Consider the following 21883-nt stretch of genomic DNA (forward strand, 5'->3'; position numbering starts at 1 on the left):
TTACTGCAAGCGAGCACAACTAACATCAAGAGCAAGCCAATACCATTGTCTCCTTCCATCTCTTTCAGACAATGCTGAAGGACGACTCCTTGCTACTCATACCCAATGTGCTGAAGGTGTTTTTAGAGAATGGACAGATTAAGTCTTTTACCTTTGATAGCCGAACAACTGTGAGGGTAAGTAAGCTGCAGTACGTAACATAATTTAGACTGAAGTCTAACGACCCTTAGCAAAACAACAAATATAGTACCTATTTATCGCACGTGGTGACCACATGATAGGATCTTAGGAACCCCTCTGGTTTTGAGCTGTCCACGTTTCCCATAACTAAAACTCTCATCAACGTGATTAAGAACCTGAAGCAATAAATGAGTTCGGTCAGGCTCTGTCATTCTCTTTGAAAAATGTGACAAGATCTCTGAACAGACTCATTATATTGACTCCATTAGATTTCATGGATCTGCTCATTGCAAGAGAAAAAGGGAGGGGGGGGACCTGAAACTGCTTTTACATTAAAAGAGAGATGAAAACTGTCTCTGTCAGCCTGATTAAATGGGATTTCAGCATAATAGCAAGGCGCGGATCAATAAAGAAAACTGCAGATTAAATCAATGGTGCACCAGAATGCACTGTCGCATGGACTTAGCTTTCCTGCAGCATTCGAGGCCACAATTTTGTAGCCCACTTGATTGGAGGACTTTTTCCTCATTTACGGAAAACCCTCCAAGTTCCTACAGTAAAACTGCTTGTCCTTGCTTTTAAGAGATAGCGATTGGTCACGATTAGAACAAGAGCAGGAGCCAAACTACATTAACATGTCAGTGCTACAAGATCTCTCATCTAATAAAACTAAACATCACCCATTGAAACAAATGTGCCCAAGAACAAAAGTTTGACCGCAACACTCAAGTATTTAGTATGTACTCACTGTGCAGAATGGAGAATATATACAGAAAGTCTCCATTGCTCAAAATGACAGATTTGACACTGAAGTATAGGATGAGGAAGGACCCATCACGCTGATATCACTATGACAAATTGGTACGAATAAAAATACTGTGTAACCAAGGTGGAAATTGTGTCCATATATCAAAGTATTTGTTGCAGTATTTCTATGCTGCAATATTTTTTTTTTTATCTAATCGGTTCCCATTGCTTTCCATCCAGGATGTGATCTCTTCACTGCAGGACCGCCTGTCACTGCGCTACATTGAGCATTTTGCCCTCGTGCTGGAGGGTGGTGGTCTTGACCAGAGTCAAAAGTTATTACTGCTGCAGGAGAACCAACCCTTGACGCACGTAAATACAACATGTGTAAAACATAATGATAATAATTCATTTAAATACAGCAGAACATACAGTCAAGTCAAGCATAAGCTATTCCGTGATGCCTGTTGACTTCCAAATTGTCAATTTTCCTTTCAGCGGTCATGTAAAACTGCCTATCTTTTTTGTGTTGGTAATGTTTAATTATTCTGATTATTCTCAATTGTCAGACAAGCGATGGGAACCACTGTTAAGCACAGCAGCCAATATAAAGTAAAGCTACTCACTCTTTGACAATGCCAGATAAGACCCATACAGCCTATTCAATTAAATTAATTTGACTCTTCCGTGTGCTGCTGTGGCTTCTATTTCTGGTTATGTGGTAATCATCACACATTTCCTTATTCCTTATAAGTACAATGGCCTCATGCACTAGCCACACACCTTGCCCGTAAATAACCAGAGTGCAGCTGAACTTTTGGTTAAATGATTAAAAAAAAAAAAAAATAGTATGGTACAAACACAAAATGTGTCTGTGGCCCTTATAAATGTGCTGCTATTTACTTTTAAATTCATTAAATCTGTTCCTCTTTACATGCAACCTGAGCAATGAGATTTTTTTTATTTTCTTTCTTGTTTATTCCCAATGTGAACCAAAAATGATGTGCCCTCTGAGGGCAAGCATAACAAGGATGAAAACAATTTTGACACCCCTACTATAGTCATTCACTGAGCAGAAGTCACAAAAAAATTCCTGACAACCCACGTGACATCACACACGATCATGTTTTGAACGGTTTGACTTTTTAATCTGTGAAAATACGACTAAGAGTTCTATTCTTTCTTTCTCCAGGTGGTGCATAGAACCTATTTCCAAGGAATGAAGTGTCTGTTTCGTATCTGCTTCTTCCCGAAGGACCCAGCAGACCTGTTGAGACGGGACCCTGCTGCATTTGAATACCTCTACATTCAGGTAAAGCACTGGATCAAATGATTCATGATTGTTGAGATAAAAGAACCAGTGAAGTGATTCAGTATAAGAACACTTTTGGGGAGGGAGCTGTCCCAACCAAGAGCAGGCTGTTCAATGAGAGCCTGGACAGTTATATTGCCCAGGTATTGATGGTTTTAAAGAGTTCATCCTCAGTCAAATGCTTCTTTTTTCATTCATACTCATTTTGAAAGATCATACTGAAACAAATATTGCTCTACTTCTGAACAAATTGAGCAAATCGTCTCACACTGCCGTATTGGACACGTACTTGTTCCAATAAATGAGTTGATCTTGGCTGATTTTAGCAAATGCACGTTCTGACGAGTCAGACCTAAGACACATTTGCCTCTACAGTGTATTTACATGATGATCAATTTGGATGATTTCGCAATTAGTACTTAGCCTTAAACTAATGTCATGACTCAGACAAAGGTCCCTGTGTTTAATGGTGCTGTTTGGTGCAATTAGCAATGTTCTAAGAATCGCATGTCATGTCCTCACAGAATCGTAATGATGTAATCAAAGAGCGCTTTGGCATGGACTGGAAGTCTGACATCACGTTGCGATTGGCCGCTCTCCATATCTACATCACTGTGTCCTCAGCAAGGCCCAATCAAAAGATCTCTCTGAAGCACGTAGAGTAAGTTCACCCAAGTTATTTACATTGCAACAGTATTCACAATGCTCCGCTTTTTCCATATTTTATGATACAGCCTCATTCCGAAATGGAATAAATGCTTTTTTTCCCCTCACTACCACATATTGACATAATGACGATGGGGAAAAAAAAAATGTTTTGTACATTTATTAAAACTAAGAAACAAATAAATCACATTTACTTAAGTAGTTACAGCTTTTGCCGCTAAGCTTAACACTGAGCTCAAGTGCATCATGTTTCTACTGATCATCCTCGACGAGTTCTTCCAGTTTAATTGGGAGATGATTTGGAAATGCACATACCTGTCGATGTAAATAAAGTCCCACACTTGGTATGTCAGAGTACAAACCAAGCATGAGGTCAAAGGGGGTTGCTGTGGAATTCTGAGACTGTATGGTCTCAATGTAAAGACATCCTGGATGACCTCGGACTGGGGCACACAGCCAAGACAACAAAGTGGTTTCAGGACAATTCTGTGACTGTTCTTGAGTGGCCCTGCCAGAGCCCAAACCCAAGTCTAATCGAACATCTCTGGAAGGATTTAAAAATGCAACTGGCAGTGCACCAACACTTTCATTGAATTTGATGAAGCCTTAGAAGTGCGTCATTATGGGACGTTGTGTGTAGGAATTTGAAGAAAAAAATTATCTGTTCCAGTTTGGGTTGAGGCTGTAACAACAAAGTGATTAAAAATCTATTGTCTAGTTAATAAAAGTTTCATGCTAGTAAGAGTTTGCCACTAGAAGATGTTTTTCCATCATTTAAAATAGAATCGTTTCAAAGGCCGATCTACCTACATGAATGCATTACATTCATTTTGCCAAGAAATGCATCACTTTCACTCCTAGTTTTTTAATTCATTCTTTAAAATCTCAACCGAGCACGTAATTAGCTTGTGCAATCAACCAATCTGGCTGTAATAAGATAACACCGACGATGGAGGCTGTAAGCGAGCCTCGGTGACATTTTCACTTAACTTCCCGCTCAAGCTCTGCTTGGTCATTCTATCCTTGTTTTTATTTATCTTGTATTCACCCAAACACTTTTTCTCTGTCACAGAAAGGAATGGGGTCTAGAGCCTTTTCTTCCGCTCACTTTGCTCCCAACGGTCAAGGAGAAGAATGTTTGCAAGATTCTGTCACAGTTGTTGAAGACCTACCAGCATCCGCCACCATCAGGCAACAAGGTGTTCATGTTGATAATGCAAAAGTTTCACCTAAGGCGACTACTGACAAAAACCTGATATCATAATATGATAAATGAACTTCCTCCTATATATGTGTCCATGAGTGAGGCCTTAATAATGATGTGGTATTTGTTAAGAACATCCATCTTGGGCTAAAAAATGACATAAGGGTACACATCCAAGTGTCTTTATTTAAATAGCAGTACTTAACAATGTTACTGTTGGGGATTAGACATTTAGTAAGTTATTGGAAAAGTATCAGTATATAGTGGCATTCTGGGAAATCTCAAAATTGTTTAAATTAATTCATAAGATTTTCTGTCCACAGAAAATACTTGTTTGATTACTCAGTTTTGAAATGTAAATGCTCTCAAGTGCCATTAGTAGGGTTAGCCTTGACTCGGGCCTTTTTTCATGATATTAAGTTGATTACTGATTTTCAAGGCATATACCAAAAAAAATAAAAGCAACGAAACAAAATCACAGCAAGGGCAGAAAGAAAAAAAAAATCATAGTCTGCCTGATTAGTCTGTAGAAGAGTCAGACATATGGCTTTGAAAAGCTTTGGGATGAAATTGTTGCATAAGCGCTTAGCACTACATTACACGTGTGGCACAACAGTGCCACCATGAGGTCATGTTGGTCGAGATAAGGTTTAAGCATGATTTTACTCGCTTGACAGGTCCCTCCTCTTCAAGGAAAGCTGCAGTACTTGCGTGTCCTCAATGACCTCCCACCTTTTGGAGGAATACTGTTCAATACTGTTGGACTGGTAGTACATTTTCAGTCTCATACACAAAAACAGAAAAGTGTAGCCTATTGGTATTTTTGTCAATTTAAATATCTGACGACAATAAATGTGCTCTACAGGATGAAAAACAATCAGCCACAACATTACTGGTGGGTCCTCGCCATGGAATCAGTCACGTGATTGACTTGAAAAACAACCTGACAACAGTTCTGACTGAGTTTAGTAGGATATCGAAGATCCAACTCTATCGAGAAAGCCAAGGCGTGGCTCGTGTGGAGGTTTCAATCCACGAAGGCAAGGTATGACACAGTCTTGCAAGTTTTCTGTCAAGGATGTACTAAATACGATGACAAACTTCTCCTATCCCCATTCCCTTGCCTGCAGCCCTTGGTGCTTCTCATGGAATGGCCAGATGCCAGTAACTTTGCATGCCTTATCTCTGGCTACTACAAACTGTTTGTAGACCCCAAAAGGAACATCTACTTCAGGATCTCTGGTCAGTCTCATCTGACCAAGACAGGTATGTCGGACGGCTTCTTGATCTATAAGTGGTTCATTGGAAACTAAAATTCAGCCTGAGAATGTAATACATTATTTGAAACGTTCAAACTATTGTAAATCACAAGTTCGTACTGTAGATTGTCTCTTATCAAACAAATCAAAATGTCAGAATACAGTGTATTAGTTGATGTGTATGGCATTTGTTGACTTGAAATTTCATCAAAATGTCAGAATACAGTGTATTAGTTGATGTTGTATGACATTTATTGACTTGAAATTTCATCGATGGCCAAAAGTTGAATCAACATCCCATGGCACCATACTCTGTCTGTCACCATTTTGGGTCATCAGAATGAAATTACTCATTCCTTTTCCAGCCAGCCAACCATGACACAGAATTGTAGCGTGTATCCTTTTGCTGTGATCACAAACATTTGTTGGAGCATGAACAAATCCACTGCTTTATTCTGTGTCTACCGACGTATAGTCTGCATACAAGAAGGGTTGTCATACCATCCCATTCCACCCAACTCTAACCCTCGAAATGCCAAAATATTTCAATTTTCAACATCCATCTCTGAAATAACAAACAGTCCCCATGAGACCATCAGCTGTCCGCCTCTGCTTCTCCATCTGGATCTTCTGAAATAAACTTATTTCAAATGCCTCAAACTCTTCACTCCTCTGACAATTCTATTCCCAGATTACAGAAGCTCCCACCACTCACACCCACGTTCTGGGGCAACTGGCTTACCAAGTGGAGGGCGGAGAGGGGACGAGAGAGAAAGCTTGCACAGGGAGTCAGGGTCTTCACGGGCCATAGCACCTGCAGAGTCTCAGCATCTAGGTCTGTGCCATTTCCACCTTCAGGAACAACAGTTTCAGGAGCTCCAAGCACACGCTGAAGCTGATCTTGACATCAATGAGAACTTTATTGCCCAGGAGGCCACTGAGCGGCCCCGCACCAAGTCAGATCCTACGCAACAGATTACTGAGGAGGTAACTGTGGTGACGCCGAGCCCAAGAGTGGAGAATGCTGGCTTTAGAATCCGTGCCCAAACATTGGCTCAAACTCAAAAATCGCCAAGGTACTTCTGTGATTCTTGTAAAGACAGAAAAAAGAATGAGGATTTGCCAACAGCAGTGAGCAGCGGCCGAAACACGGGGAGAACATGCTCCAGTGGTTGCGCTTCCAGAAGTGGGGGTGGCGTTGTTGATCTCATGGCCCTGCCACCACCTGGCAATGAAGAAGATGATGATGAGGAGGAGGAGCCACCCAATGGCGGTGAAAAACTGCAACCACCACAACCTGCGATTGCCGCCCCACCACCCGGCTTCAGAGACAATAGCTCTGATGAGGATGACGCAAAAAGAGGGAGGAAAGCTACAACTGGTGCCAAGACAGATCTCACCACTGTGAAACAGCAACATATCAAGGAGGACGTGCCTGTGACACTTATTGATAACGTGGCCACGAGAACAGTCCGAGATCATGCACAGGAACTTGACGATGCATTGGTGTCCACCTTGCAAGCTCTAGAGGCTTTGGCAGCTTCTGAAGACTACCCCCATCACCACCAGCAGCCAACACAGACTGCAGGTCAACAACCTCAGTCCTGCTATGGTCTACACCTCAGTAATAGTAATCTGATTATCACATTGCTGAATGTTTGCAGAGTCGAATCCCCTCTGTTTTTGCTACAATGAAATGGCAACCAAATGTCCCATTAGCAGAATAAAAAACACACCGTAAAATGTGTAACAATCATTCAATGTGGGATCATTTAAAACAAATTTGTGAATGATTGATGATCATCAAAATTGAGACGAGACAAAAGTCTTAATAAGCCAAAAGGGTTGATAAAGTTCCATCCAAAACTGATTCATAGTTTCTACTAAGACTATGACACTGGCTTATCTTGGCACATCCATCAAGCAAAGCAATGCATTGCAAGGTAAAAGGCACTATTCTCTCGCTTGGCCAAGAAAGCCCCATAATGCACTGATCACTGAGAGGGGCAAAAACTGAATCCTTAAGGGATTTTGTGGAAAAGTTGTTGGTCATATTTCTGCTTTATTAGTATAAAGCATTTTTTATAGTGACGTCATCTCAAAATATACATTATTCACCTTTATGATGATCATCCTGCTAATATGCTTCTATGTCTTACTCTTTAGGGCTTATTGTCCTGGCTGCTATTACACCAGAATCATCGTTGGATTCAGGACATGAGACAAATTCCTCTGAACTGACAGATGTTTCTGAGATGGTCTCAGCAATGAAGCAAAACCAAAACCAAGCCTACCTGCTAGCACACCATATCAATAAGGATAGTCGCCTCTGCCGCCGCGATTTTCCGCTCGCTATCCCTGGCTGCACAGCAAAGACGATAGGGACAGGGGCATTTTCTGTAGGTCAGATCCGTGCTGGATGTCCTCCCAAGCAAGTAATCCTCAGTAAGACTGTTCCCTTTAAAGTGAGCCCCAGTCAAGACTCTGGGATTGTCGGTGTTGTTACAGAGCAGAGAGGCAATCAAGATACCATTCCAAATGAACAGACACCAGAAATGAAAGCAAACTTTGCTTCTACTAAAGCAGACATCCCTGATCCCTTCCTTAAATCACCTGAAGAACTTAAAGTGTCTGATGTATCACCTTCAGCTCTAGTCACTAAAGATCCAAAGTTATCCAGTGCTTCAGGGGAAACACAGAGGCTAAATCTTCTCAATGGCGTAAAGGAGAAGTCAACACCACCTCTTAGTACAGACAAAGCCTTATCTGTTCTCTTACCCGTGGACAGGACCGCCTCAGCCAAGGTTCCGCAAATTAATATGTGCCAAGACGCCGAGACTGCCTCTAGCGAGACCATGAAGCCTTCAAGTTCCACCGAATTTCTGCCAGTCGACGATCTCTTCTGCACTTGCCCAGTGCAACAGGAACCCGGGCACCAGTTAAGAATCAAAGATCCGCAGGTTCAGAAGGTAGTGGTGTTTCAAACCTCATCTCCTACTGATGACGAGCGTCTACGAGCAAAGGGCCTCTTTATTGCTAATAGCAAAGAAAATACAGTCAGAGCGGGAGTGGAATGTAGTTTGGCAAAACCCAATCCTACAGTACAAACCAAGCACTCCCCTCATTTTCCTCCAACATCAGAAAGAAAAGAAGTAGTCGAGAGCAAATCGGATAGTGCCCTTGGCAAATCCCATTCTGAATCACAGATCTGTGTCACAAAGTCATTATCTAATTTAGAAGACAAAACACAGAGCCCCTCTTTAGATAGAGTATCTACTCTACCAACTAAAGAATCCAAGAAATTGGGCAGTGTAAAGGGCAAGTCCCAGCGCACTGCCCCGTTTTTGAGCATTAGAAACTTACTTTCAGCGACGTTCCCAGCGAGAATGAGAAGGGAAACGGACGAGCGAAGGGCTCAGTTGCAAAAGGTTCGACAGTATGAGTTGGAGTTCTTAGAAGAGCTGCTGAAACCCAAGTCTGCGCAGGGAGAGTTTTTACCCCAAGGATCCTCACCTGTACCCTCAGGGACTCCCTGTGCCTGCCAGCTACGCACCAGCCCTGTCCTAAAAGCACCAGGTATCTCCAGAGAACAGCGGCGAAGCTGTGACTGTAAGAGAATGTGTCGAGGTATGAGACTACCCGATACACCGGTTGGCTCCGCAACAGAAACGCAAACCAGAGGCAGGGAGAGAACTACCGCAAAGACCCCTCCGACAGTCTCCGAAGCACCTCAGAGTGAAGGTGCTACCAGGCAATCTCAGAACTTAGAGGTCAAGACCGCACGAATACGTTCTATCAGCCTGGAGTCGAGGGAGCCACGGGGAGAACAGGGCACCTGCTTGCCCACCTGTACCTCACAAACAAACTATGTGGAAGCACCACAAAATAAGAAGCTTCAAAGGCGATACAGCATTGGAGAGTTGGATAACAGTACTAACACACCTGTTTATGCAGAAGTAAAGCCCAAAACCAAGAGTCTTGAAAAAGAGATGGAGCGAGTCAGAGCTACTGGATTACGGCTGCCAACCCCGGTGGAGCCAGTTCATACACAGTCTCATCAGTCAGACGGAAAGGGGAAAAAGGGTATATTTTATATTCAGAGCAATGAGTTACTTTGTGAAAGTAAAGAAGAGAGCGGGGAGGGGCTGCTGACGTTGCCCAGTGAAGACAGCGATGACAAGGATAAATGCTGTTCATTCTGCTTCTGCTACCGCAAATGTGAGGCAACAGAAGAGAGCAGTGAGAAGGACGAGCTCTCATACTCGATTCCCCTTCAGGTTCTTCCAGGCATGGAGCTTGACTCCAGTACTTTTTCTGTTGTCAGCAAAACCCTGCAGGTTCTTAATGCAGAGGACTGCAGCGGGGAAGAAGACGACACCGAGAAAGAGCCACAGGCACAAGAGATTGACCTAAGAGCTTGCGGCACACTGGAGGGCAGCCTGGCACGGGTTGAGGCGCTACAGGGAAAATCTTTTAGCTTGCCCGATGGCTTCCTAAATGCCCAGCTGGATGCTAATGAGTTACTAGCTATCCTACGTCAGTGTGCTAACAGTCCGCAAGCCGAAGGTGAGGCTCGTCTTCAGCCCTCGCGGATTGCAGAGTACAAGCAGGAGTTGGCAGTGCGCTTCAAAGAATTCCGGGCATCCTGTCGGCGAGTGGCCAGCGTGGAAAAAAGCCCAACATGTATGCTGGCTGTTGTCACAGCTAGCTTTCAAGTGCTGTGCGATTTAACTCAGACCTTCATCAAACTGGTCAGAGGGGTTCGCACAGAGACTCAAAGACAGCAGCTGTTAAGAAAAGTCGAGGAAGTAGCTATTAACTATACTTTGCTTCTTCGCGCAGCAGAAGAATCAATGGGACATTCAAGCAGCCTGCCGACAAAAACAGTTAGCCCTCAAGTGTCCTCCGACACCAATAACATGAGCTCACTCACCCGACCCATCTAGATTCTTTCTGCCAAGTAAAGACAACACTTGCAGGATTCTGAGCAAAAACAAAACAAGCTCAATATGTATTCATTCATTTGTTTACATTTTTACTGAATGTGCAATGGATACTCGGCAAAGAACATTGCAATGCAGCTGTCCCATCCCATGTTTACAGGCCCCGAGGTAGCCTTGTGGATATTGCTCTGAATTGTAAAGATACACCAAAATGCACAAATGAATACGTTAGCAAAACAGGGCTAATCACCTCATCAGTATAGAACAACAAATAAGTCGATATATAATATTTTATATGTAGTGTAAATTTGAGTTGTGTCTACATGGAAAATAATATTATATTCTGTGAAAAAAAGATGGCTATATTTAAAAAGTATCAATTTAAAACACACACACACACACACATTATATATATATATATATATATATACACACACACATACACACACACACACACACACACACACACCATAAACATGGACAAATATATTTGAGATTTTGTCAAGTAGCGAGTGCTGTAGAGTGCATAGTTTAAAGCAATGTTCGGTTAAATGGTACTCTGTCAGTATAATGAGCTAAATGTTTTTCTGTTGGATATGTTGGACAGATTTCAGAATTTCAGACAATAGACAGTGTTGGATATGGATACTGAAAAATGCTCAGAGCCAACAGCAACATATTACATGTCGTCATGGCCATCCTGTTGGTATGCACATACCTGCGATGGTTACAGTATATCATGTAGCACATATCCAACACACCTCCCCCGTGTACAATAACATCTTATTGGGACTATTTAGAAGGGGAACCCTCAATATACTTAATACACATATATTTACACCATTTTGCTTCTATGCCTCTTGCATCTCACTGCTCACTCAAACAATAAGTCGGTTCAATGTAAATGGCTATTCAGGCTCAATTAAAACAAACCATGTTTTTAGCAATTGTGCAAATTCACTGTATACTGTAAAATAGATGAATTACAGAACTTTGCACAGCTTCTGAATTTAGAACTTGAGTTGACCTACTGTGTAATTGAGGTTTTTTTTATCCCATTTTTTGCTTAAATATTTGAGTCTGCACAACTTTTACATTGTTCTTAAATCTAAAGCTTTCATAGAATCCCCTGTCAAGTTACGTTGTCCGGCACCGTATAAACTTGCTTTCTGTGTGCTGTTGTACATTGTGCAATCTAGGAAGTATATAAGAAACACACAAAGTAGTTTTCTATGTATTTTAATAAAACTAACACATCCGCCCTGTCTCTGAAATCTTCTTTGTGTCGCACCATCTTATCTCGAAGGATGTACTGACCTAATATACACACTCTTAAAAGTTCTGTAAAACAGAACTGTGACTTCTACACTTTTGAAATCAATACAAAATTGATTTAAAATAAAAAAAAGTGTATTATGCTACATAAAAATGAGTAGTGTTATATGCTGGTAACCTTATTATATAACAAATACTATCTGTATTTGCCTTGTCCTCTCTTTATATTCATAACAGTGTTCACCAGGTTACTACAGTAACTGTAGAAATATTTTTTGAGACGCAGAATCCTCTAAATACTCACATAAATCATAATTTCTCTGTGACCATTGCTCATTGTGCATATCCTACAAATTTAAATACCAATATCATGTTCACAAGCACTTTCGATGTTGTCCATGATTGTTGTTGAGGCCTTTTTCAAAAATGTATTCGGTGTTTTTGTTTCATTTGGCTTTGTGAGTTGTCTGCCCTTTGGGAAAAGTTTTTTAATGGATGATTTTTTTTTCACTTTCTACAATGGAAACAAATGAGTATGCTGAGGCAATATGTAAATTTAGATTCTAGAGATATGTACTGCTCAATATTGCAAATGTAAATAGGAGAAAATAGTGATACAAAATGATTTTCAGATATTGGACAGCTTCTGATTTTGTAAAATATATATAAACTAATTATTTATAGTAGTATTGTAACATACAGACAAAATAGGAAATTAGATTCGAGAGAGTATAGTCATTTAAAAAGCATGAAAATAGTAAGCATTTATTTTTACAAACACAAAACACATCAGACAACGATCTTGAACATCTTTGTTTTGCTGTGTGGCTAGTCATTCACAAAAAGACACCCCATGGTGAAATTCATTACTTTGTTGTTATCATTGTTTTTAAGTGCACCTACTCATTTCTGTCTTGTTTTACTATCCGTGATTATCACTGTGGTCTTCTGTCTGTGTTGACTCATGTTAAATTTTGAGAAAAATAAAGGAAATCCAATAAACACCTTGAAATATTTGGAAAATTACATTTTATGGCAAATGCGTCTCACAATTCAAACACACTAATGGCAATATTTTAATATCCAAAGGTTTTGAGCAATCCGGGGCGGTTTGTTTGCTAAATGACCATAATTGTTTTAATTACTTTTCTTTTTTTTTCTTTTTTCTTTTTTTTTTTACCTACAAAGTGTTCAGCGTAGGTCACATTCTAAGATAGATTTATTTTCTGCCATGTCTTGTGTTGAAGTAGTAAAGGTATACACGGTATGATCAGAAAAGAAAAAGAATACAAACAATAGTAATACCTGATTTTCTGCACACACGCTTGTCGATATCTTCGAGCGACTCGTCACTCTCTGGTCCGCTGATGGAACCCTTCCAACAAGTGTCCACGTTATTCACGGAGAAACGATTATATTAATGAAAATAATAAGTGAGACACCATCGCATACCTGCGTCACATGTCAAGTTGCTCCCACGTTATCTTGCTCCCCTGTCTCGAGTTACGACTGTTATTGTAAGGCGAGTTGCGCAGTTTTGTGTTTCGCGACTGCAGATTCGTCACAGCGAGTTGGCACTTCCCTGATTCCAAAACTGTTCAAATTCTCAATAAAAACGCTGAACGAAACGTCTCGTTTGCATTTCTGACTGGCTGCAAAAAATAGCAAAAACTAAAAAAAAAAAAAAAAAAAAAAAAAGAGAAAAGTCATCAACGGGATTTGAACCCGTGACGCAAAGAATAAAGAAAGCATTACTTGGCAGGGTTGGGGTTGGTTTAGGCCTAGGGTTAGGGCTAACCCAACCCTAGCTCTAACCCTAACCCTAGCCCTAACTCTAGCCCTATCCCTAGCCCTAATCCCAACCCTTACCCCAACCCTAACCCTAACTCCAGCACTAACCCTAACCCTAGCCTTAATCCTAAACCCAAACCTACTTCTAAACCTAACTCTAACCCAAGCCCTAAACAAAGCTCTAGTCCTAACTCTAACCCTAACCCCGTGTTGCAAATTTTTTCATGATAGTTCATCGGGTTTTGAACTCGGGTCGCTGGGGTGAGACTCCAGAGCACTAACCACTACACTATGTGTGTGTTACACGGAAAAGCAAAACTCCATGCACACTCTTCTCTGTTTGAACTTGCTTACCAAATATCACATGACAGCTGATGCTGAGCTCCCACCAGGCAATGGTCACATTAGGGTAACATTTAGACGTCTATTTTAGGTCTATAAAATAACCTAAAATAGACGTCTATATCAGGTTACAAAAATAACCAATTCACATGTACGGTTCAATATGCTTGTTAAACACAAATCCAAACAACTCCTGTACATTATTTATACAACTTAAAGCTGGTTCAGACTTTAAAATTTCGAAATATGATCATATTTGATGTTTTTAATTTAGACGTCTATTTTAGGTCTATACCGGGACCAATTTTAGACGTCTAAATTAGGTCTATATATAGACCAGACGTCTAATAGACATCTATGGCTGAGAGGGAGTCTTTCTGCCGATATTTATGTTTGAAGTACTGTAGTTACGACCATGCACATTTTCCAAAGAAAAAAGCATTTTCCGTCAAGGAAAACCCGAAAGTTGTGACGCCACATTGTAGAAATAACCTCCTACTGCACCGTAAAACCACAGTGATGCTTTCACTTGCTGCGTCATACATTTGTGCCTGGAGTATTCTACCATCCGAGTGAGGCTGAACGCAACATTCACTGTTGACCCTGTCCGTGTGACGTCATCATGATTAGCCCGTAAGTGAAAGCGTGCGCGCGCTGCACGGAGAGGAAAAGAGTCGCACGCGTGATGTGTAGGACGAGAGGTGGCTAGCTGGTCAATATTGAGCCCCGGTAAGACTAGCCAGACGAATAATTATATCATTTCGCTGACTTTTTTTTTTGTTATCATCACTAATACAATTGGTTACTGTCACCTGCTTAGACGACTCGACGCCCTGGACCGCAACAAAATGCCAAATATCAAAATATTCAGCGGTAGCTCCCACCCAGACTTGTCTCAAAAGATAGCCGACCGCCTTGGTCTGGAGCTGGGCAAGGTGGTTACCAAGAAATTTAGCAACCAAGAAACATGGTGAGTAGATCGTCCCGGTTTCTTAATTTAACAACAAATCAAATCTCTCGGTAACTGAGCCAATGTAGCTTAGCTAACGTTTATATCACGTAGAAATCACCGCGCATGTGTCGATTGGAGCTTTGTTTATTCGGCTATCCAGCTACAACGTGTGCTTTAGCATTTATTCAATATTCTTGATACCCGGTTTAAGGTCCATGTACTTGTCGTCCTCACCAGTAAGCCAATTCAGAGCACTGGTAGGACGAGTGTCTCACTAGTGTTCCGTTACTTGGGCCTACTAGTGAAACCGAAAAACGTATATCAATAAAATGCTCTTATGGCCTATCCTTGTTATTTCGGTTTAAAGTCCATGTACACTTTCAGGAACCGAGCTCTAGGTAACTGCATGATACTGAAATTCTATATACGTGTAACACTGCAATACTAGTATGAATAACACGTGCAGTTTTGCCCCCTTAGTTACAAGTAGTTACCCAAATTGTGTGCAGAAATATAATTTAAAACAATACTAGTAAGAAATATTTTACTAATGCTCTCAATTTTGTTAGTGAAGACAAACTATTTGCTTATTAAGCCGGATTTAAAGCAAACAATTTTCCATGAAGAAGAGTTGGACCCTCCAGGTTAAACCCACACGTGACGGTTGTCTATTGTTTATTCTGTCTGCTGCCACAGTGTGTTTGCTAAGCTCTCTGCTGCTAAGTGATGTTTGTCTTGTCACCTCTCTCACACACACACACGTACAGCGTGGAGATAGGCGAGAGTGTACGAGGAGAAGACGTCTACATCGTCCAAAGCGGCTGCGGGGAAATCAATGACAACTTGATGGAGCTGCTCATCATGATCAACGCCTGCAAGATTGCCTCTGCCTCCAGAGTTACTGCCGTCATCCCTTGCTTTCCATACGCCCGCCAGGACAAGAAGGACAAGGTGGGGGTGAGGGACATCTGTCTAATTTTCTCTGTCATGCTGTTTGCCATCCGACGCCATGACGAGAAGCCTTTGGCCATGTCCATGCGCTCACGGCTGCTTTTCGGTTTGTTTAGGTTTGTTTGCTGCTATCTTTTTTTCCCATCTCCTTTGGTTGCGACCATGTTTTATATTCCACAGCCCATTGCTTGTGAACATGCACAGTTTCATGTTTCCTGTCGAATGATCTGTTTTGATTGTATAACGTGATAACATGAACATTATACGGAGTGTCCCCAAAATGTTTTTATTTTTTGCAGTCTAAGTCTATCCAGCCAGTTCTTGTCAAAATTGTAATGAGATTTGTAAAAGTAAAGTTTAATGTTTGTTAAACGTTTTCTATCTTTTATATGTTCGAACATACTCGCAAATATCATATTAATATCGATATTGCAATATCTAACACGCATATCGAATGTTTTTCATATACATAGTGAAGTCCTGCCATTGTTCGTTTTAATTCTTAAACTAATGAAAACAACGAACCCACCCCAAATCCAAACAAAGCATTTTCCAAAAACTAATATACCTGCTCTAAGAACTCATTTAAAGGGAATTTAAAAAAAAGTCAAAATAAATAAAAGTAATGAAAAATCCAAACTATCATAACCATGGTTGGTATTTACTCTTAACAGTCTAGGAAGAGTGTGAATTTTCAATGTTTAAATTGACCATGTTCACGGCCTCAGTGGTTGTCCATTGCTATAAGTGAAGTGCTTGTTTCAGCTGCAGCTGTTGTAAAGTGCACTATATAAATCAAACTGCATTCTATATTTCGCATGTTCATAATTTTTGCCCATAACTGATGTTGTGGTTGTCTAAGCGATTTTCATCCAGATGATTAAATCGACGCAATGCAAAGGTCACACATTGTGGAAGGGGAAGTGTGATAAGATTCTAAGTTCTCAGTTCAGTGCCTATTTTTAGCCCGAAGTCGCGCTTGGCAGTGGTTGTTTTGCTCGTGACATAAATTAACGGATCTGTTTTCATTGCAGAGCCGTGCTCCCATATCCGCCAAGTTGGTGGCCAACATGCTATCCGTGTCCGGTGCCGACCACATCATCACCATGGACCTGCACGCTTCGCAAATACAGGTGAACATTTGCACATTGTGTATTCATCCGTGTATTCATCCTTCTTGGTTTAATTACATAGATGGTATTGATATGCTGATGAAGTGTTTTTGTCTTGCAGGGATTCTTTGACATCCCAGTTGACAACCTCTACGCAGAGCCCGCTGTGTTAAAGTGGATTAAAGAAAACATACCCGAGTGGAAAAACTGCACCATTGTCTCACCGGATGCTGGAGGAGCAAAGAGGTGAGCTGAGGCTATTTGCACGATAGTTTTGTCTTTTGTTTCTGTAATTTCGACCTGAGGATGCCGATGTGGCTGTTCCCTTTGCTCCTTAGTTGTAATTCGGCTACTTTCCCTTCCTTCCGCAGGGTCACCTCCATCGCTGACCGGTTAAATGTGGACTTTGCTCTCATTCATAAAGAGCGGAAAAAGGCAAACGAGGTTGATCGGATGGTTCTCGTCGGCGACGTGACCGCTCGAGTTGCCATCCTCGTCGATGACATGGCAGACACGTGTGGGACTATCTGCCATGCTGCCGACAAGTAGGCTAAAATTCATCTTGGTGTATGACCACCTATGGAAAGCCGCTTGAGCATTTATTCATTTCCCTTGTTAGCCAGCTTACGGTCCATGTAAAATACTTCGTTCATTGATTCAAGTCCAATAAGGGTGAATTGTTTTGGGTTTTTTTTTTGGGGCATTTTAGGTTGATATCTGCTGGTGCTACAAAAGTGTATGCCATCCTGACCCACGGCATCTTCTCTGGGCCTGCCATTTCTCGCATCAATAATGCTTGCTTTGAAGCAGTTGTGGTCACCAATACGATACCCCAGGAGGAGAAAATGAGGCATTGTCCCAAAATACAGGTGAGCATGACTTGTCAGTGGTTGTCTAGCTTTTTTTCTGTCAATACGCCTTTGGAAGAAGTACAAATGCAAGTGCCAATATTTATTCATCTGTGCTCTGTAGGGCTTGTTTTCATTAGCGTCTCAGGAGAGCTGATGTTAATCTTTCATTTCCACAGCTATACTATATCGAAAAAAGTTTCAATGTTTTCATCTTGCAGGTTATCGACATCTCCATGATCCTCGCGGAGGCCATTCGGAGAACCCACAATGGCGAGTCGGTCTCATACCTATTCAGCCACGTACCCTTGTAACGGCGTCTACTCTCAGACCAGTATAAAAAGAGGCATATCCTGAAACACAACCAATAGAGAAGTTCCCTTCCATTGGGGATGGAAAGAACTATCATGTCTGTTACAGTACACACATCCCATCCCCGCACCAAATAGACCATATTTATTGAACTTGGATGAAACCGGTTGACCGGAGAAGGCCATCACATGTAAGGTTGGGTTTGGCTTGTATGGTGGTAAAATGTGAAAACCTTCAAGGGGTTTTCCAAGGCACAATATGTGCTGGGGTGGGTTTTTTTTTTTTTTTTTCTTTTTTTTCCCCTCCACCCTTTTGAGATGCACCATTTGAGTGGGTTTTGGCCACTGAGGTGGTGTTTTGAAGCTGTTACTCTGCAGGTGGAAATGGTACATAGACATGTGCATCTCAAGAGAGATTGGACTCTCATGGAAATGACATTTTTCAGTTGCTCAATTCAAAAAGTGAAAGAGTACATTACTTGGCGTGAAATGTTTCTCTATTTTACAGCTACAGAAAACCCCAAATTGATTGTCTAAAAAAATGATATTACACAAGACGATCTAAATAATTTTCAATAGACATGAGGATGGCCTTATGCAATGTATTTTCCTGTGAGGTAAATCTGTCTATATACAAATCATTGATAAATTTGGCATTTTGAGTTGAGCTACTGAAATTAACTTTTCTATAGTATTCTAATTTATGGATATATATACATATACACACCTGTACATTAAGTACTCCCGTTTTCTTTCCCTCTATATTGGGGAGATTTTATATTTTAATTCCAAAGTATGCCCTTTACATTTTGAGTAGGTGCCATTTATTCAGGTACGTTTTTAATAAAACTGAATAGAATTGACGGGTTTTTTTCTTTCGCCATTTATGAAAGCATGTGCCATATGGTCACAAAACCAACAGAATCATCTGAGTAGTTTGTCCAATATTAAATGTGGCCATTCTTTGTTTTGCTTTCCCATAATAAATGGACTATGTATTTAATTTACCGCAATGATTTTACTCCAAATGCCATCCATTTGTGAAATTTTCTTTATCGCTTGTTCTATTCTCAATAACAAAATTTGTCCTCATTTCCACAGTCATTCGTGTCCACATGTTTAGTTACATTTTAAATAAAAACAATAGTGGATATTATTCTTTGCACAGAGTCCTTGTTTTGATACAATTTCAAACACCAAACTCATTGCTTCACTGTCAAGGAAATTTAGTTAACTTCTGACACGAATACAACCAGACAGTTTGGTTTAATAGCAGATGTATAATTTAAACGACTCACTAGAAAATCATCCAGCCGCGTCAACCACTAAAAATCACAAGTGCGGCACGCCCATGAGTTTGATTGACAGAAATAATCGACCAATCCCTGACGATATGACGTACTAATCTCGACCTATAGTTATTCTTAGGGAGGCGGGACTATAAATGATAAGTGCACCGCATCCTGTTATGTACACTAGGCTTCTTACAAGCTTTCCCCGGTAAGCACTTGTTTAGAAATTATTATACATACCGTGGAGTAAAACATTATATCATTATGAGGATCTTGCAATGTAATGACCGTGTTCCGTGGCTTTTTTCGACTTGAAATAGAAAAGTCAATGATGCTGCCATTGTGGCTTATCTGCTCTGCTTTTGCTGTATCGTGACAATTGAGAGTAAGTACAATTTTTGCTTCATTTTTATATTCAAGTTTTAATGTTAATTGTTTTTTTCCTTGCATTTTTGATTTTTTTATTTATTTCTACAATGGCTGTTCGGGATCAGGGTGAGGCACTATAAATTGATTTGTGATGTCATCATTCATCTGAAGGATGGCAGAACGTCCCAAGCCTGCACAAGATGAAGAGCGCCTGAGGGACTCAAAGACACGTTTCCATAGCTACCTCCATGGAGGGACCTCAAGCTTGCTGTCCACCCTTATTGTTTTCCCCGTGTACAAGACTGTTTTCCGCCAGCAAATCCACAACATCCAGGTTCACCGGGCTGTAAAGCAGCTCCACAAAGAAGGTTTTGTCAAGCTCTACAGGGGGGTGACCCCACCATTACTGATGAGGACACTCAGTGGTACGCTACTCTTTGGACTGCAGGATACCTTCCTCCGCCTGCTCTCCTTGCCCTCCCTCAGTGTCATTCCTCCCTCTTTACAACCTGCTGTGGCGGGGCTCGGTGTAGGAACAGTGGAGGCGCTGGTCTTTACACCTTTTGAGCGCGTTCAGAACGTCTTGCAGAGTGGCCACAACGACCGCCGCCTCCCGACGTTAAAGAGTGTTCTTGTTAAGCTGAAGGCGCAAAAGCTGGCTTCAGGCTACTACCGGGCCTTCCTGCCCATCACGGTTCGCAACGCCCTCGGCAGCTCCCTTTACTTTGGTTTGAAGGGGCCCTTGAGTAATGCTGTAGCAGGGCAGGGGCTTTCTCCATTAGCATCCTCCTTCATTTCTGGAACTGTTGCTTCCATGGCAATCAGCCTGAGCCTCTACCCGCTGTCTGTGCTGATAGCCAACATGCAGGTGAAAGTGCAGACAGAGGTGAAAGGGGTAACAGCCTGCTGGAGGATCCTGTGGAACTCCAGGCAGAGAAGTGTCCTATTACTATATCGAGGTGGTGCCCTAGTTATTCTGAGATCGTGTATCACCTGGGGAATCACCACGGCCATTTATGACAGGCAGCAAAAACGCTCAGGCTGAGCATGTGTAGCAAACAGAAAGTCAGGATATCCTACAATGCAGTTTCTGGATTTATCCAAGCTAAAAGCATTGCAAGTTAAACTAATAAAGTGGTTTCACTCATTCTTTGACAGAATATCCAATACAAAATATTTGACAAATAGCTAATGTACATAGAATGTCTTCTCTCTATAGTAATGCGGTACAGTTATGAGACTTTTTGTTATTATTGTAGTTCAGCAAAATGTGTTTAATCCATTTACACACAAAAACCAAGACCTATACAGATTTAATTCAATCTCCAAACCTTGGAATACAAATGTTAACCTGTTCAATTCTTTATATACAAGTTGTTATTCTCAAGGAGGCAAACATAAAAACATTAAACTTCAAGAATGCCTTTCAGTGACTCATCCAGTCTGTTTAGCCCAGTTGAAACCTGATGTTGACACACTAAAGTTTAGTGACTAAACTTAAACAGCACGATGGAGAGGAATATTTAGATGCCAATTTTAACTTAATAGGGAAGACTGTTTAAAGAACATACAATCAAATTTTAAAATGTTGTATGGCATTTTAGGTTCATCTGAAAGTTGAATATCCCCAATTTCTGAGTAGTTGTGCTACAATAATAGAGCAGTAAGTCAACAATCATTTAAAACAAAAAAAAACAAGAAGGCAAATTATATTTACGCAATTCATTCCGTGTTTACTTCCACTTTGCAGGTTGGGCAAGTATTTATTGGACTGGAACTAGATGTGCTGGTGACTCATGTGCCACTCAGGAATCGGAACACCTATTTGTATTTTGGAGACAAACACACAAAAGGGACAGATTCATGTTCAATGTGCAATGTTAAAATTGTAGATGTGATGCAGATGTTAAAATGGATTAAAATAATGGGTGATTCCACCAGGCAGTTGTTGTCTTTCAATGCCACTTAAAACTGTCACTCAACCAATTCCGAAACACTTAATTGCTCTCATTAAATGAGATTATATGCGGTGTGCATGCGTGCGTGTGTGTGTGTTTCTAATCAAAAGATAATTATCATGCTCATATTGTGGCTTCTCTTTTACATATCTGTATGCCATGACACATTTTGTCCTTTAGGTGGTGCTATCCACCCATCTATTTTCTGAGCAGCTTATCCTCACAAAGGGTCGCGGGCGTGCAGGAACCGATTCCAGCTGTCTGAGGGCGGTAACACTGAACCGGTTAAAGGGCACGAACTACCATCCGCACTCACAATCACACTTACGGACAATCTGGATTGGTCAATCGGCCTACCACACATGTTTTAT

General features: G+C 41.1%; 3 protein-coding genes across 8 annotated transcripts in view; all 3 read left to right on the forward strand.

Moving 5' to 3' along the window:
* The window catches only part of frmpd3 (FERM and PDZ domain containing 3), a 58822-nt gene extending 48111 nt beyond the window's left edge, over nucleotides 1-10711 (forward strand). For 2 of the 3 annotated variants that reach the window (XM_049742355.2, XM_068650327.1), the window contains 10 exons: nucleotides 69-176; nucleotides 1168-1299; nucleotides 2120-2239; nucleotides 2764-2900; nucleotides 3978-4104; nucleotides 4787-4876; nucleotides 4975-5154; nucleotides 5240-5375; nucleotides 6060-6956; nucleotides 7535-10711. In XM_049742355.2, coding sequence (XP_049598312.1) covers nucleotides 69-176; nucleotides 1168-1299; nucleotides 2120-2239; nucleotides 2764-2900; nucleotides 3978-4104; nucleotides 4787-4876; nucleotides 4975-5154; nucleotides 5240-5375; nucleotides 6060-6956; nucleotides 7535-10314 — 4707 coding nt within the window. In that variant the 3' untranslated portion in view covers nucleotides 10315-10711. The remainder of the gene's footprint in view (nucleotides 1-68; nucleotides 177-1167; nucleotides 1300-2119; nucleotides 2240-2763; nucleotides 2901-3977; nucleotides 4105-4786; nucleotides 4877-4974; nucleotides 5155-5239; nucleotides 5376-6059; nucleotides 6957-7534) is intronic. The other variant, XM_049742380.2, reaches the window with a different exon arrangement.
* A 3586-nt stretch (nucleotides 10712-14297) lies between these two features.
* Nucleotides 14298-19049, forward strand: prps1b (phosphoribosyl pyrophosphate synthetase 1B). Of its 2 annotated transcripts, none has more exons than XM_049742613.2 (8): nucleotides 14298-14448; nucleotides 14540-14689; nucleotides 15439-15628; nucleotides 16657-16755; nucleotides 16856-16980; nucleotides 17106-17279; nucleotides 17444-17603; nucleotides 17804-19049. In XM_049742613.2, exons 2-8 carry the CDS (start codon nucleotides 14568-14570, stop codon nucleotides 17894-17896), a joined length of 963 nt encoding a protein of 320 aa, XP_049598570.1. In that variant the 5' UTR covers nucleotides 14298-14448; nucleotides 14540-14567; the 3' UTR covers nucleotides 17897-19049. The 2 variants fall into 2 exon arrangements, with proteins under 2 accessions (XP_049598570.1, XP_049598578.1); XM_049742621.2 differs by having other exon boundaries at nucleotides 15439-15622.
* Nucleotides 19050-19326: 277 nt separating this feature from the next.
* On the forward strand, nucleotides 19327-21494 carry LOC125982256 (solute carrier family 25 member 53). 3 transcript variants are annotated; one of them, XM_049742664.1, is made up of 3 exons: nucleotides 19327-19393; nucleotides 19506-19570; nucleotides 19680-21494. In XM_049742664.1, the coding sequence occupies exon 3, from the start codon at nucleotides 19727-19729 to the stop codon at nucleotides 20597-20599; it is 873 nt and encodes a 290-aa protein (XP_049598621.1). In that variant the 5' UTR covers nucleotides 19327-19393; nucleotides 19506-19570; nucleotides 19680-19726; the 3' UTR covers nucleotides 20600-21494. The 3 variants fall into 3 exon arrangements, with proteins under 3 accessions (XP_049598621.1, XP_049598615.1, XP_049598606.1); XM_049742658.1 differs by having other exon boundaries at nucleotides 19726-21494; XM_049742649.1 differs by having other exon boundaries at nucleotides 19332-19570; nucleotides 19726-21494.
* The last annotated feature ends 389 nt before the right edge of the window (nucleotides 21495-21883 follow it).

The sequence above is a fragment of the Syngnathus scovelli genome, chromosome 1 (genome assembly GCF_024217435.2).
Source record: "Syngnathus scovelli strain Florida chromosome 1, RoL_Ssco_1.2, whole genome shotgun sequence".
Taxonomy (NCBI): Eukaryota; Metazoa; Chordata; class Actinopteri; order Syngnathiformes; family Syngnathidae; genus Syngnathus; species Syngnathus scovelli.

Coding starts and splice junctions, on each gene's coding strand:
- prps1b (XM_049742613.2), top strand. CDS start 14,568: ATGCCAAATATCAAAATATTCAGCGGTAGCTCCCACCCAGACTTGTCT. Junction 16,981..17,105: donor GATGCTGGAGGAGCAAAGAG/GTGAGCTGAGGC, acceptor TTCCTTCCGCAG/GGTCACCTCCATCGCTGACC. Junction 17,280..17,443: donor ATCTGCCATGCTGCCGACAA/GTAGGCTAAAAT, acceptor GGGGCATTTTAG/GTTGATATCTGCTGGTGCTA.
- LOC125982256 (XM_049742664.1), top strand. CDS start 19,727: ATGGCAGAACGTCCCAAGCCTGCACAAGATGAAGAGCGCCTGAGGGAC.